At 47.9% G+C, this 13,853-nt stretch overlaps 1 protein-coding gene across 1 annotated transcript in view; it reads right to left on the bottom strand.

Annotated features, from left to right (window-relative positions):
- Positions 1-1,160: 1,160 nt before the first annotated feature.
- Positions 1,161-13,853, bottom strand: part of MAP2K5 (mitogen-activated protein kinase kinase 5) — a 138,498-nt gene continuing 125,805 nt past the window's right edge. Inside the window, exon 22 of the mRNA XM_031505717.2 lies at positions 1,161-1,378. Coding sequence (XP_031361577.1) covers positions 1,277-1,378 — 102 coding nt within the window. The 3' untranslated portion in view covers positions 1,161-1,276. The remainder of the gene's footprint in view (positions 1,379-13,853) is intronic.

Here is a 13,853-nt window from a genome sequence, read left to right as displayed (position 1 = left end):
CCACAGCTGTGCCAGGGCCTGCCCACCCTCCCCGGGAAGGAACATTCCCAAAATCCCACCCATCCCTGCCCTCTGGCAGTGGGAGACATTCCCTGGCTCCTGTCCCTCCATCCCTTGTCCCAAATCCCTCTCCAGCTCTCCTGGAGCTCCTTCAGGCCCTGGAATGGCTCTGAGGATTCCCTGGATCCTTCCCTTCTCCAGGGAACATTCCCAGGGCTCTGAGGATTCCCTGGATCCTTCCCTTCTCCAGGGAACATTCCCAGGGCTCTGAGCCCTCCCTGGATCCTTCCCTTCTCCAGAGAACATTCCCAGGGCTCTGAGGATTCCCTGGATCCTTCCCTTCTCCAGGGAACATTCCCAGGGCTCTGAGCCCTCCCTGGATCCTTCCCTTCTCCAGAGAACATTCCCAGGGCTCTGAGGATTCCCTGGATCCTTCCCTTCTCCAGGGAACATTCCCAGGGCTCTGAGGATTCCCTGGATCCTTCCCTTCTCCAGGGAACATTCCCGGGGCTCTGAGGATTCCCTGGATCCTTCCCTTCTCCAGGGAACATTCCTGGGGCTCTGAGCTCTCCCTGGATCCTTCCCTTCTCCAGGGGAACATTCTCAGGGCTCTGAGGATTCCCTGGATCCTTCCCTTCTCCAGGGGAACATTCCCAGATCCCAGCCTGGCTCCAGAGCAGAGCCCTGTCCTCTTTCCCCTCCCTTTTTCCACCTCAGAAACCCTCTGTGACCCCGGGCTCAGCCTGCACCCCGGTCCCCAGCACTGGCACTGGGAGCAGAGGGGCATTCCCAGTCCCTTACTGGTGTGATGCTGATCCACCTGCCCCCCTTTACCTCCTCACAGGGTGGGCAAGCCCCGGTATTTCTCTTTTTTTTTTGGTCTGTTTGCTTTTGTTTTACATTTAAACCCAGTATTCAGTGGCTGCCTGCACTCAGAGACAGCCACCAGCTCCTCAGGAATTCCTCTGGACGCTTGGACAGGAGTTAAAAAATACTGTGAAGTCAGGAAATAGAACATTCAGTAACCCAAAAATAGAGATATAAAACACTTGCTTTAAGGCTGTGTACAGTATAACTGAAGATAAACCTGGAAATTGCTCAGCAACAAAAGAAACCATTAAGAAAATTCCTTAATGCGGCGGCGAGGGAAAGGCAGCCAACAAATATCCTGGTTCTGCTGATGCTTCTAGGAAATAATTGGGAGTAAAATAGGATCTGGATACACCGAGAGTCCAAAGGTGGAGCTCCTGGAGGAGCTCTCGGGGTGCTGCAGAGCTCACTGGGCTCCCTGGGCTCGCCGCTCCTCCAGCATCCTGCACACCCACATGGAAACCACCTCGGCGTTGCCGTCGTTGTACTGCACCACGAAGGGGTGGCCCTGCAGAGGGGACAGAAACACAAATACAAACACAAATACAAACACAAAACACAAAACACCAACACAGCCCTTCTGCAGCAAACCCACAGAGCAATCCCCCGTGGGTCCAGCCTGTTCCGAGCAGGGGGAGGCAGCCCAGGCTCTTCGGTGTGGGAATCCAAATAATTCCCCCTGGCTGCCCTGGGACCCTGGCAGGGCTCAGAACCCCCTGGACAGAGCCCCCAGAGACACTGGCTGTGATCTCTGTCCATGGAAAAGAGTTTTCAATCTCACAGGATCAATTACCAGCTCTGAGTGTTTGATATCAGTAATAATTAAGTGTGGCACGGGTGCAAAAGTCAAATTTTAGGATTCTAGATTAGGGGTCCAAAGGGGACAAGCTGGAGGAAATTGGGTGTGCCTTGTCCTTTTTCTCCTTCTTCATGCCCCCCATGTGTCACTGTGGTGTTGGCATTTTTCTGTTGGTTCAGGCTGGGGACACACTGTCCAACGTAGGTGACAGATATTGGCACGTTCTTGTAAATCCAGCCCAGGGAGTTTCTGGTATTTAATGTTTGTCACATCCCACTGAGGGCAGAGCCCCACACGCTGCCCTGCAGGACAGAGCTGGGCAGGGCAGCAGAACATCTGAGAGATCAACAGAATAAACAACCTTGAACCAGCACAGAGGAATTATGATTTCTTCTTTGGCAGCGGGGATGACAGACAGAGACTTTTACAATCTCAGAATGATCAATACCTCAGATTCTGACACTTTGGGAATGCTCTTTTTGGTTCGGTTGTCCCGTTTGCTCCTTGTGTTTTCAGCAGCCCCTTTCCAGGATAGCTGAGCATTTGCTGAATGGTGTTTGGGTAAAAATCCCCCCAAAAAACCCCGTTAATCTGCTTGTAAATGTGTGTGACGCCCTAAAATTCCTCTCTTTAACAGTCCCCCATGCATCCATCCTTCATGTGACCTTCCAGAGCCTCGAGGGGATCCAGGAGTGCTGGACAGGGGCTCTGGACAAGGCAGGGAGTGACAGGATGACCCCAGCTCTGCCCAGCACTGGGGTGTTTTTGGGTGAGAAAGTGCAGGAATAAGATAAATGCTTTTATCTCCAACATAGCCTAGAAGCAGCTGTCCCACCTCTTCAACAAAACAGCCAAGGACACCAGAGAGAAGCAGGAGAGAACAATCAGGAGGCACAGACAGGGCAGAGAGAGGCACTGGGGCAATCAATCCCAAATATTCCAGCCAGACCCTTCCCCTTGAGCATGGAGAGACCCCCAGGATATCCCTGCATTGAGGCTGCTCCAAATGACATTTCAGCTCTGAGACCCCAGCTCTGCACACTGGTCAGCCTGTTTGCTTTGTTTCCTGAGGGTATTCCATCAAAGCCTGGGGGTTTCCACACTTTTCTCCCTAGGAATAAGTTTAATTTGAAATTACTCTTCAGATTTCCCATGTTTTTACTGTCCTGCTCCAGCGAGGATTTTTCTCAGGCTGGAGGGATGTTTCCACTAGAAGGTGTTTCTTCAGAATCTGGTGGCTGATTTTTCTGAGCTGTTTGCTTTGAAACTGAGAATGGGAGAACAGAGATTTCCACCAAAACTCAGCAGGACCCATCTTTGCAAATCCTGGTGGACAACCTGCAGCATTTTCAGGTCAGGCACCAAAACCCACAAGTGGCCCAAAGATATCCAGTGCCAAAAGGATGTGCCAAAATCTACTTCCAAACCCACTCTGCTGCTTTTAATACTCGCTCAGCAGCACCTGCAACGGCAATAAAACCATTTATCCCAGAGCCCCACAGAGCTGGGGGTAATGCAGGAGTCCATCAAACCTGGCCTTGACTTTTTGCAGCAAGATCTGGAGTGAAAACCAGCACAAAACTCCAAAAGTGGCACTTGCAGTTGGCTCAGCACCCAGAATGTCTCAGGGAATTATTGGAGTTTTCCTCCAAGGTCTCCAGCACTGCAGCTGCGGTGGTTTTCTCTCCCTTATGAAATCTCTTCCTAAATTCACCCTGCCCTCTATAATTTTGCAATTATGCAGCACCCAGTCCCACATTCCCCCTTTTCAGGCACCCTGAGCATTGCAGCCATGACCCAGAGCTCAGCAAGCAGTGCCTGAAACTGGAGATCCCCCCAAGGATGGGGGAGAGAGGGAGCTGAGGCAGGGAGGGAAGGAAGAACAAGGGAAAAACCCAAATAAAACCCCAAATAAAAACCCCAAATAAAAACCCAAATAAAAACCCCAAATAAAAACCCAAACAAAAACCCAAACCACCAAAGCAGAAATGCAGCAGGACAGAGCTGACACCTCAGAGAGCAGCCCCAAGAGTCAATAAATGCCACAAACACAAGTCCCAGCCCTGACTCCAGGAGGGCGCAATTATTTATTATTTATTATGTTCTCACCCAAAGCCAAGCTTAAATATTCCTGCAGGGATTTTCTGCAAAGAACACTGAGAAAAGGTAAATATGTGGAAGCTTGAGATGCATTTTCTGTTGCAGGGATCAGTTCCAGCTCTGGTGAGGTTCCCCTGTCAGCTTTATTTTTGGGGACACATGATGCCATCCCTGTGTATTTCAGATTTCCCCAGACTCCTACACACAACAAAACAATAACACCTCCTTCCCAATTTTAAAATACTGAGCCTTAAAAACACCTGGACACGGCACAGCCAGAGGGAAAGAGGTTGAAAATCAGCACCAAACTGGTTTTGCTTACTGGTTTAATACTGGTGCGCAATAACCACCTCCTTCCCAATTTTCAGATGTTCAGCCTTAAAAATACCTGGAGGGAAAGAGCTTTTTAAATATTTAGCCTTAAAAATACCTGGAAAGAGCACAGCCATCAGGAGAGATGTAGAAAATCCAGCACCAAACTGGTTTTTCTTACTGGTTTAGTACTGGTGTGCAATAACCGTGTCCTTCCCAATTTTTAAATGTTCAGCCTTAAAAATACCTTGAACTCAGCAAAGCCAGCAGGAGAGAGGTAGAAAATCCAGCACCAAACTGGTTTTTCTTACTGGTTTAGTACTGGTGTGCAACAACCACGTCCTTCCCATTTTTTAAACGTTCAGCCTTAAAAATACCTAAAGGGAAAGATATATTTAAATATTTAGCCTTAAAAATTCCTGGACACAGCAGAGCCAGGGGGAAAGGTGCTGAGAATCAGCACCCAGCTGGTTTTTCTTACTGGTTTGGTACTGGTGTGCAATAACCACGTCCTTCCCAATTTTTAAATGTTCAGCCTTAAAACTACCTGGGAAGAGCGCAGCCAGGGGAAAAAGATGTTGAGAATCATCACCAAACTGGTTTTTCTTACTGATTTAGTACTGGTGTGCAATAACCACCTCCTTCCCAATTTTCAGATGTTCAGCCTTAAAAATACCTAAAGGGAAAGAGCTTTTTAAATATTTAGCCTTAAAAATTCCTGGACACAGCAGAGCCAGGGGGAAAGGTGTTGAGAATCAGCACCCAGCTGGTTTTTCTTACTGGTTTGGTACTGGTGTGCCGTGCCTGGCTCAGTGGGATGTGCTGGGAATCCTGCAGGGGATGGGAAGTGGCTGCTGGAGAGGCTGGAGCTGCAAAGGTCAGGCAGGACAGGGCCAGGGCTGGCCCCAAGTGAGTGTCAGGCAGCCTAATTTTGTGTGTCAACCCCGAAAATGAGATAAACAATGACAAACCAGGCTTTTTAAATGAACTTGTCTCTTCTGGTTCTCTTGATAAAGGGTACGTTTCTCGAGCTGCAGTGTCCCATCAGACAGGTTTAACTCTTTCACAGGGGAGCTCCTGGCAGAGGGGGAGGTGAAGGATTTAAATACCTGACAGGAAATTAAAAGGGCAGTGCCCCCCTGAACACAGAGCCCTGGTAATTCCAACTCAGGGCTCACCAGCCATCAATCATTTAGCCCAGTCAATTAAATGGCCATTATTCAAGGGTAAAAGTTCTATCATTTTATCTACCCCTAAAATTCAGCAATTTGCTCTCATGGCCTTCTCCTCTGGCCTAAAACAAACAAAAAAAAATATCTTTTTTTCTGATAATAACCCGCCCTGAGCTTATTGCCACAGGCCTGGGCAGGGCTGCAGCTCTATGGGACTTTTCCAGCTCCACGTGCCCACCTGGAGAGTGCAGCTCTGCTCCAGGTGGGTGAAATTCCTTCTGGGATACAAAATCATCACCCACAGCCCCAAATCCCTTCAGGTCTCCAGCCTAAAGCACAGGTAACAACTTCCACTGCCTCTCACACACAAACCCAGGGAAGGGCAGAGCTTCAGGAGAGCCTCTCCCACAAACAGGATCCTGTGGCCATGAAGTGTTTGTGTCTGGAGAGCTCCAGGGAGGTCCAGAGCAATGCCAAGGGACAGGCAGGCCATGAACAATCCCCCCATGCAATGCCTGGGATTCCAGAGCACTCGTGTGAGCCTGCTCCAGAGGTCCCTGGAACAGGCAGCCACCAGCCTGCAGTGGTGACAAAGGACATCCCCAGTGTGAAATGCCAGCCAGCCACAGATCTCCTTGGAAATCACCAGAAAGGAGAGATTTTCCTCCCCAGGGTGGTGCTCAGAACATGGGAGGAACCTGAATCCCAAACGGGGGGAGAACATGAGACCCAAGCCACTCCAGCACCTCCTTTTATTCCCCTGGCACAGTGGGAGGCTGACTGGGGAGGGCAGCCAATTAAAAATGATAATAAAATTCCTCACGCTTATGCAAGGAAGGTTGGGAAACGAGTGGCACTGCATTGGTGCCACCCTTCTAACATTTATTTTTCCAGGGTTGAACTCCATTTCTCACCAAGCAGCGCGGACAAATCACGCCTTCCATTTAAAAAATTCTGGACTCAACACAACAAAAAAAAACCACAATAAAAAAGATCCCAACTGTTGCAGCCACAGCCTATCAAGACAATGGCCGTGCCCTCAGACAGCATTTCAAATACAGTTTATTAGTGTGTGATATGAAAAGGGTATTTTTATTGCATGATATAATGCAATGGGACCTTGGGCGCTCTGCAGAAGGACCTTGCACTCAGAAGTGTAATGAACCCATAGTCCAAAAAACATTATACTGTACATTAACCTATCATTAATGGCACATTAGGGCTGGGGGCATTGCACGCTCGCTGGGCAGGGCTCCATCAGGACAGTGTGCAGGAAGCCACAGTCTTCCCAGGCTTAAAACAAATAGAGAAAATAAATATTACTGCTGGCTGCAGGCTGCTCTGAGGGAAGCTCGCTTGCTGCTTAACTTGCAGGTTTTCAAAGGGGGGGATGAGGAAGATGCAGCAGTTTATTGGGTGGTGTTGGCATGCTCTGAATGCAGCAGATGCAGCTTTTCCTGCACAGAACGCAGCCCCTGGGAAGAACAGAGTGCAAGCTGGAAGCCTGCTCCCTTTCCCTGCCTGGAATTCCCTAATTCCTCCCTGGCACTGGGAGCTGGGAATGGGGAGAGCATCCTCTGACCCAGCTCTCTGTTGGGATCTGGTTTGCCCCTGCACCCGTTTCACCTGAGCAGAATTCCAGCCCCTCAGCAGAATTCCAGCCCTGCCAGCACCAGCTCCATGAGCAAACCACCAAATCCCTGCTGCTCCCAGAGCAGCTGGGATGCTCCATGCCTTCCCCCACTCCAGGTGCTCTGCTCCAAGAAAAGCCACGGAGCAAATGTTAAATCAGGAAAGCCTGGCTGGCAGCTCATCCCTCCAGCTCCAAAAAATTCCAACTTGGCTGTCCAACAGCACATCCCAGTTGGTTCTCCCATTGCTCCTGAGGTGCCCGTGCTGTGCACAGCTCTGGGATGAACTCAGGGCATGGATTTGAGGGGAGATCCCTGCCCATCCTCATGTTTAACGGGGGACAAATCCCACCTCCAACAGGAAGAACACAAAGCTCAGCTCTGGAGCTGCACCAGCTTCTCAGAACCCCCTGAAACACCAAGTGCTGAGCAACCCAAACAGTTCCCAGAACTCCTGGAAACACCAAATTCTGAGCAACCCAAACCACCCTGACCTGACCCCAGGTCCCCCTGCAGTGCCCTCAGCACGTGTTAGGATTTCATCCCTGCAGCCCTGCCTTGGTGCTGGAGGATTTTCCACCTCGAGCTGCTGCCTCCAAGGACAAGCCACACTAAAAGCTGTGCTAATTATCTGTGCCAGCTATCCACAGTATCCAACTGCGGCTCCCACAGCCAGGAATAGCAGCGAGGAATCCTCAGGCCAATTCTCTCACTGCAGACTCCCAAAACATTGTCAATTCACACGCACAGAAGGTGGCAGGGCATCCTCAGGGGATGCTCCACGCAGCTTCCAAGGCTTGAGTGGGCTAAAAATTCTGAAGCCTGAGCACAGGAGAATCCACGGAGACACAGAACGTAGCCACGGGTGAAAGGGCCCTGCAGGACACGTCAAGTGTGATGCAGCTGCTCCATCTCTTGTTTTCCTTTTGAAATTTTGGGGTTTTTTTTTTTAACCCTTTTAAGAAAAGTGTGAGCACCTGAAGTGCTTGGAAGGGCAAGGACAGGGAGGCTCAGTCTGTGTGATCCAGCTGCTCCATCACTTGTTTTCCTTTTGAAATTTTGGGGTTTTTTTTTAAACCCTTTTAACTGTGAGCACCTGAAGTGCTTGGAAGGGCAAGGACAGGGAGGCTCAGTCTGTGTGATCCAGCTGCTCCATCACTTGTTTTCCTTTTGAAATTTTGGGCTTTTTTTTAAAACCCTTTTAAGAAAAGTGTGAGCACGTGAAGTGCTTGGAAGGGCAGGGACAGGGAGGCTCCGTCTGTGTGTCTGCCAAGAGTGTCCCCAGCGTCCCAGAGCTGCAGCAAGGTCGGCTGCAGCCTCCTGGTCTCTTCCAAGGTGGATTGCAGATCACAGGCTGAGCTTAACCCTAAAGCTGCAGCTCCTGGCTGGGCCCTGCAGGGCTGTGCCTGAGCTGGGAGTGAGGTTTGCTGGCCCAGTTCTCTCTCCCTGCTCTGTCCTCAGCCTATTGAGGGCAAGGGCTGCGCTGAGAGGCTCCAGCACCCCAGGGCTGTGCTCAGCTGGGTGCTGCAGACAACACCCAGAGCAGGGGTGAAATAGGGAATCACAGAATCAGGAATCACAGAATCAGGAATCACAGAATCAGGAATCACAGAATCAGCCATCCCCCAGGCACGGATGGAGCTTAAAACCCACCCAAGTCCTCCCCTGCCCCGGGCTGGGACACCTCCCAGCACCCCAGGGTGCTCCAAGCCCACCTTGAGCACTCCCAGTGGCGTTTTGTGGCTGGGGATGAGGCAGGAGCAGGAACACATCCCCAGGGAAAAGCAAATCTGGATGTTTTCCTGCAAATTTCTGCTCCTCGCTCGCCCCTCGGCTGGGAGCAGAGCCCAGCCTGCTGAGCAGCTCCACTCGGGACTTTTGTTTGTTGCACAGCCTCCCTAACATACACTGTAATTAAAACGTTGATTACTAAACAGTTTAAATATATGACAGACAATGCAGTTAAAGCCTACAGTTAGGTCAATATGTGATTTAGATTTGCCATTTAAAAACTCTCATTTAAATTTTGCATACATTAATCACTACCATACTTCAATGTTCTGATATCCACCTGACTACACTATTAAAATAAAACTTGCTGCCCCAGGGAAATCCTACTTATTCTTAATTGTTTCGAGGCTTTGATGGGCTTTTAATCTAAGATTAATTTATGCAATTTTAAATAACTCTTCTTATGATTAATAAGCTTGAAAATTAAAAGGAGTCTAAAGCAATTATAATGAGCATTTGGTCATAACCTCATTAGGAGAAGGAGTGAAGGATACAGCTCTGGAATTCTTACAAGACTACAATTTAAGGTTACTTTCAGAGGAGTCAAACATAGTTCTTGAAATTGCAAAGGCAGATTAGCCTAGGTCAGCCTTAGAACTATGGCTACCTAGATTAGCACACTAATGATTTTATCCCTCTGATGATACGTGAGACAGTGAAAAGATGATGCAAAACAAAGATAAATGGATAACACAACTAAGCACTGAAGCCCTGGGGTTATACTTCTTCCTTTTTTTTTTTTTTTTTTTTTTGAGAAGTACTTTTGTCCCCTATTATTTATCTATTTGCAGATTGGCTTTCACCAATTCGTTTTTCCTTTTATATGATAAAGTTAATTGCAAGCAATTTTTAGCTGGCTTCGTTTTCTTGAGGCACCAAAAGTCTCCTGCAATTTTCAGAATTTGTCTTCAAAGAACAACAGTCCCCAGGCCTGACGGATGGACCAAAGGGAACAACACTTTGACTGTGACCTCAACACCTTAACCTGAACAGCAGCTGTCTACACACCTCACCCAGATTTCCATTTTTAAACAGCAACACAGATTCTTCAGCATGAAGAAAGTGTTCTTTTCCCAAGCTTTGGACAGCTAGTGACCCCAAACCAGATCTCAGAGAACACTCCTGCACTTCACGGATGTGTCCAAGCTGGCAACTCATCACCAGACAAAGGGTCAAGAGGGAATTCTTCAGGTGAGAACAGCAGGAATCGGGGCAGCTCCACTCCACAGCTGGACTTGACCTCAAACTCCTCAACCCCTCCTCCTGCAGGACCCTGGCTCTGCTGTTTCTTCCCTTCCTGTGGCAAAGACCGGTCTGAAATTTACTGCAGGGTTTATTTAGGGTTTGGCTGTGGCACAGAGGAATCTATCTGCCCATCTGCAGATCATTCTTTCCACGGCAGCTTTGCTTTTGATATTTGTTGTTAAAGCACTAACTGTCCTTGGCACTCCTCGCTCTGCTCGGCTCCAAACGAGCCAGCTCCCAGCAAAGGTACTTCACTTTTTGTGTGTGTTTTCTCTTAAAAACTCTTAAAACAAACTAAAGCAAGCGAAATCTAATTGGAGTTTACTTCTGCAAGCGCTGCTGAGGTTAAGGAGAGCTGCAGAGGAGGAATGGGGAGAGTGGCCCAAGGCTGATGGAGTCTGTCAACATTAGCAAGCTGTCGACAACAGAAGCAGCTCTGCCGAGTGAAACGCTCGGTGCAACATTTTGGGGATGGAAGAGGTTTGACTTTTGCCCAGCTCTGCTCTGGTCTGTGGCCTCAGCACCCATTAGTAGCCGGAGCTCATTAGGTGTGTGCCTGGAGCACATCTTCTGGTGGGGCTTCATTTGAAATGGATTCAATTTGTGAGCTTCAAGACCCGGCTGGGATGAGAATGAGAGCGTGGGGGCTCAGAAAGAGCAGAGATTCACACCAGAAAGTTCACTGACCTGAGCTCTGATGGAGCTGCACCTGCAGAAGTGCCCTCAGCTCCAGCACAGACTGGCCTCGGTGACACCAAAGAGAGCTTGTCAGGAATTCAGAGCTGATACAGAATTCCCTTCAAATAAGGACTAAATGTTCCCCTAGACTCTGGGGGAAGGGTGAAGAAAACAACTGTTTTCCCCAAGTTTTTCTATTGGGAAAAAAAAATTTTTGCTAAGCAAATTACTAAGCTGAAGTAAACTGAAACAATCTCCTAAATGTTTTTCACCCAAACCTTGGAGAAGAAAACGCTGTGTTGCATGCACGCACAAATAACAACAATTAACAAAAGCAAAAAACACCCTGAAAACGATGTGGCTGGAAGCAAAAAGGGAGAATGGAACAGCTCGTACTTCGTTAGCATTTTTGTGATGAAGCTTCTGCAAATGAACAAGTTGTTTTTAGAAGTGCCACTACGATCATCCTGTATTCCATGGCTACACGGTGCCTGCACGGAGTGCAAAATGCCATCCCCGTGTTTGTAAAGGGACTCTATAATATAAAGTATTTAATGATGGAGGTGAAGGCGCCTCCAAATCCCTTCGTTCGAGGAGCAGAGAAAGCTCAGGTGTGAAACAATGCTGGAATAAACACACAGAGCCCTGCTGAAAACAGAGAGAGCAAAATACATCACCACTAGTTGGCTTGGGGGAAAAAAAAAAAATAGCAATTCCTTTGAATCTCTCCCAAGGTCACTGAACAAGCACCGAGGCCACCAGCAGCATTTCCACGCTCAGAGCTGTGTTTTAATCCAGAGGTGGATTAAAATTCCACCTTTCCCTGGTGCAAACCTGGCTCCCCCAGCCCAGCAGGCACAGAGATTTACACCCCCGAGTGTTCCCCCAGCATCTCCCATCGAATCCGAGCAGGCAGATGCACACTGATGGGACAATGAACTTTACCAGGGATGGATTTTTGTTTTTTTTTTTTAACCTGAATAAAGCGCTCTGAGCTCTGCCCCGGCTGGGAGAGGCAGCAGCCAGCCCCGGAGGGGAAGCCGCGGCTTAAAAAACAACAAGAAGAAAAGGAAAATAAATAAAAAAGAAATCATGTTTAATTTAAAAATTAGAAACTGGAGCAGGCTGTGAGCACAGAGGTTGATTGAAACAAAATTTAAATTCCTGTCAAGCCCATTTAAACACAGGGGCCCTTCATAGGCAATTAGCTGCTCCCTGTGAAGGCTGAGCGAGGCCGGGCCGGTCACTGTGAGGAGCCGAGAAAAATTAACTAAAATCAGGCGCTATGAAATATTTAGCCTCCCAGTTTATCACCGGGGTTTGGAAGTGTAAACAAGACAAAAATCGATTCCTCGGTGCCCTCCAATCAATCCCCCCAAAATGGCGAGGGCATCTGTTTCTGCTCAATTTTGTTTACTCTGGCAGATTTGCCTTAATTGCGGTTGTTTATCTCCCGTTGTCCCCGGGGCCCTAATCTCCCGGTTACTAATACTGAACACTCATTTCACATCTCGAGCTACTTTCTAATCCTCAACAGGTTTCTGGAGCTCTTCAGATGATGGAGGCCGGGGAGATTTCTCTTTGTGAGAGGAGCATTTGGAGCCCCGCAACCAGCTGGGCCCAGTGTCGCCAGGGATGGCGGTGACAAAGGTGCTAAAAGGCTCTTTCACAAACTCTGCCTCTCCGCTGGGGGAAAAAAAGCCTTTTGATGGGGGAAAAAAGGGAAAAAAACCCACCCGGAACAAGGGGGCTCTAACAGTCCAGCCAAATAAAGTTACTGTCATCCTCAAGCGCCGTCAATCACAATGAAAATCCAATTAAAAAATCTTTCAGCACGGGTCCTCTTCAGGAGAAAAATGTCCCCTATTTATATGCGTTCCCACCCCCCCACCCCTTTTTTTTTTTTTTTTTTTTTTTTGTCAACTGCACAAATTAGAAAGTCGTATTAATTGATTTTTTTTACTACTTCAGGCCCTGATCCTCCAGCTGAATTTCTGCAGATGGAAGAATCAAGCGGCACAAATCTGATTAAGGGATTTGAGGCATAATACACACAGGTCACTAAGAAGCCATATCTCTATCTCCTGCTTTATACTCTGCTTATTCATAGGCAATTATTACTCTTATTTAATACTGCAGGAGTGTCCTGAGGTGCTAATTGGACTAGAGACCCGCATGTAGCTGGTACTGCACAAGTACCAACCATTTTAATCTATGCAGAGTGTCTGAATACATTTAAAAAATGCCAATTTCATTGCACAAATAAAAACTGTATGTGGATTTCAACAGTTGCCTGTTACAGCAAATTCCTTGATGGATTTGGAACGAATAGAGAGTATTCTGGGATTTAAAGATATGGGTCCTATTTTGGAACTGCTAACAGATTTTTTTCCCTCAATTTTTCCAAATAAATACGTAAGGAAGACAGCTGACATCAAGTATCAACAAGGCAAGTGCACAACTTCTCAGTATCCAGTAACTGAAAGATTTGCAATTCTGCTACCAAAATGAGTGAGATGTAAATATTTGTCCTTGTGCCTGGAGAACTACTGAACAACCAGCAGTGCCAAATGAAACATTTGCTCAAATTAAACTGCAAAGCCCAGGAGACTCAAGTAACCAAAAAATATGAACTGTATCCCTCTAAGCTGCTGCCAATTTGTTTTTGTCCAATTTCCTTAGATTTTCAACACCTCTTTGAGCCAAGTCGAGTTTTTCCTTTTCACATTTCACAGGGAAGTGCTGCTGTTTTGTGCAGCTCTAGGGCATGCTAGGAGGGGAATATCCCCATTTATTCCCAGATATTATTCCCAGATATTACTCCCAGATATTCCCAGATATTCCCCTTTGCTGGAGGAGCTGGGTGATCCCACAGCCACGGCTGCAGCAGGCAGGGAATGAAGGCATCACCACTTAACCCTGTCACCATCCTGCTCTTGGGTGATTGCTGGATTTAGTGACACTGAGGGAATGGATGGCTCCATTTCAGGAGCTGATTTCTCAAGTAGCACAGATTCCTCAAGTTTCTCACACCCCCAAGGACAGAGATGGCTTTCCCCCCCTTTTTTTTTTTTGTTGTTTTTTGAAAGACAGAGGGGGAAATATCCCTGACCCACCTTTCCCAATTTCAGCTCAGTGAGCAATGCTGCCACCTGAAGAAACACAGATTTTTTTCCTCTTCAGCTACCTTGAGCAAGGAAGACGTTGAACACCCAGTGACAGGAGCATCCTGAGCCCTGCTGTGAAATCCTTGCC

The sequence above is a fragment of the Lonchura striata genome, chromosome 11 (assembly GCF_046129695.1).
Source record: "Lonchura striata isolate bLonStr1 chromosome 11, bLonStr1.mat, whole genome shotgun sequence".
NCBI classification, from domain to species: Eukaryota; Metazoa; Chordata; class Aves; order Passeriformes; family Estrildidae; genus Lonchura; species Lonchura striata.
This window is presented reverse-complemented; position numbering and strand designations above follow the sequence as displayed.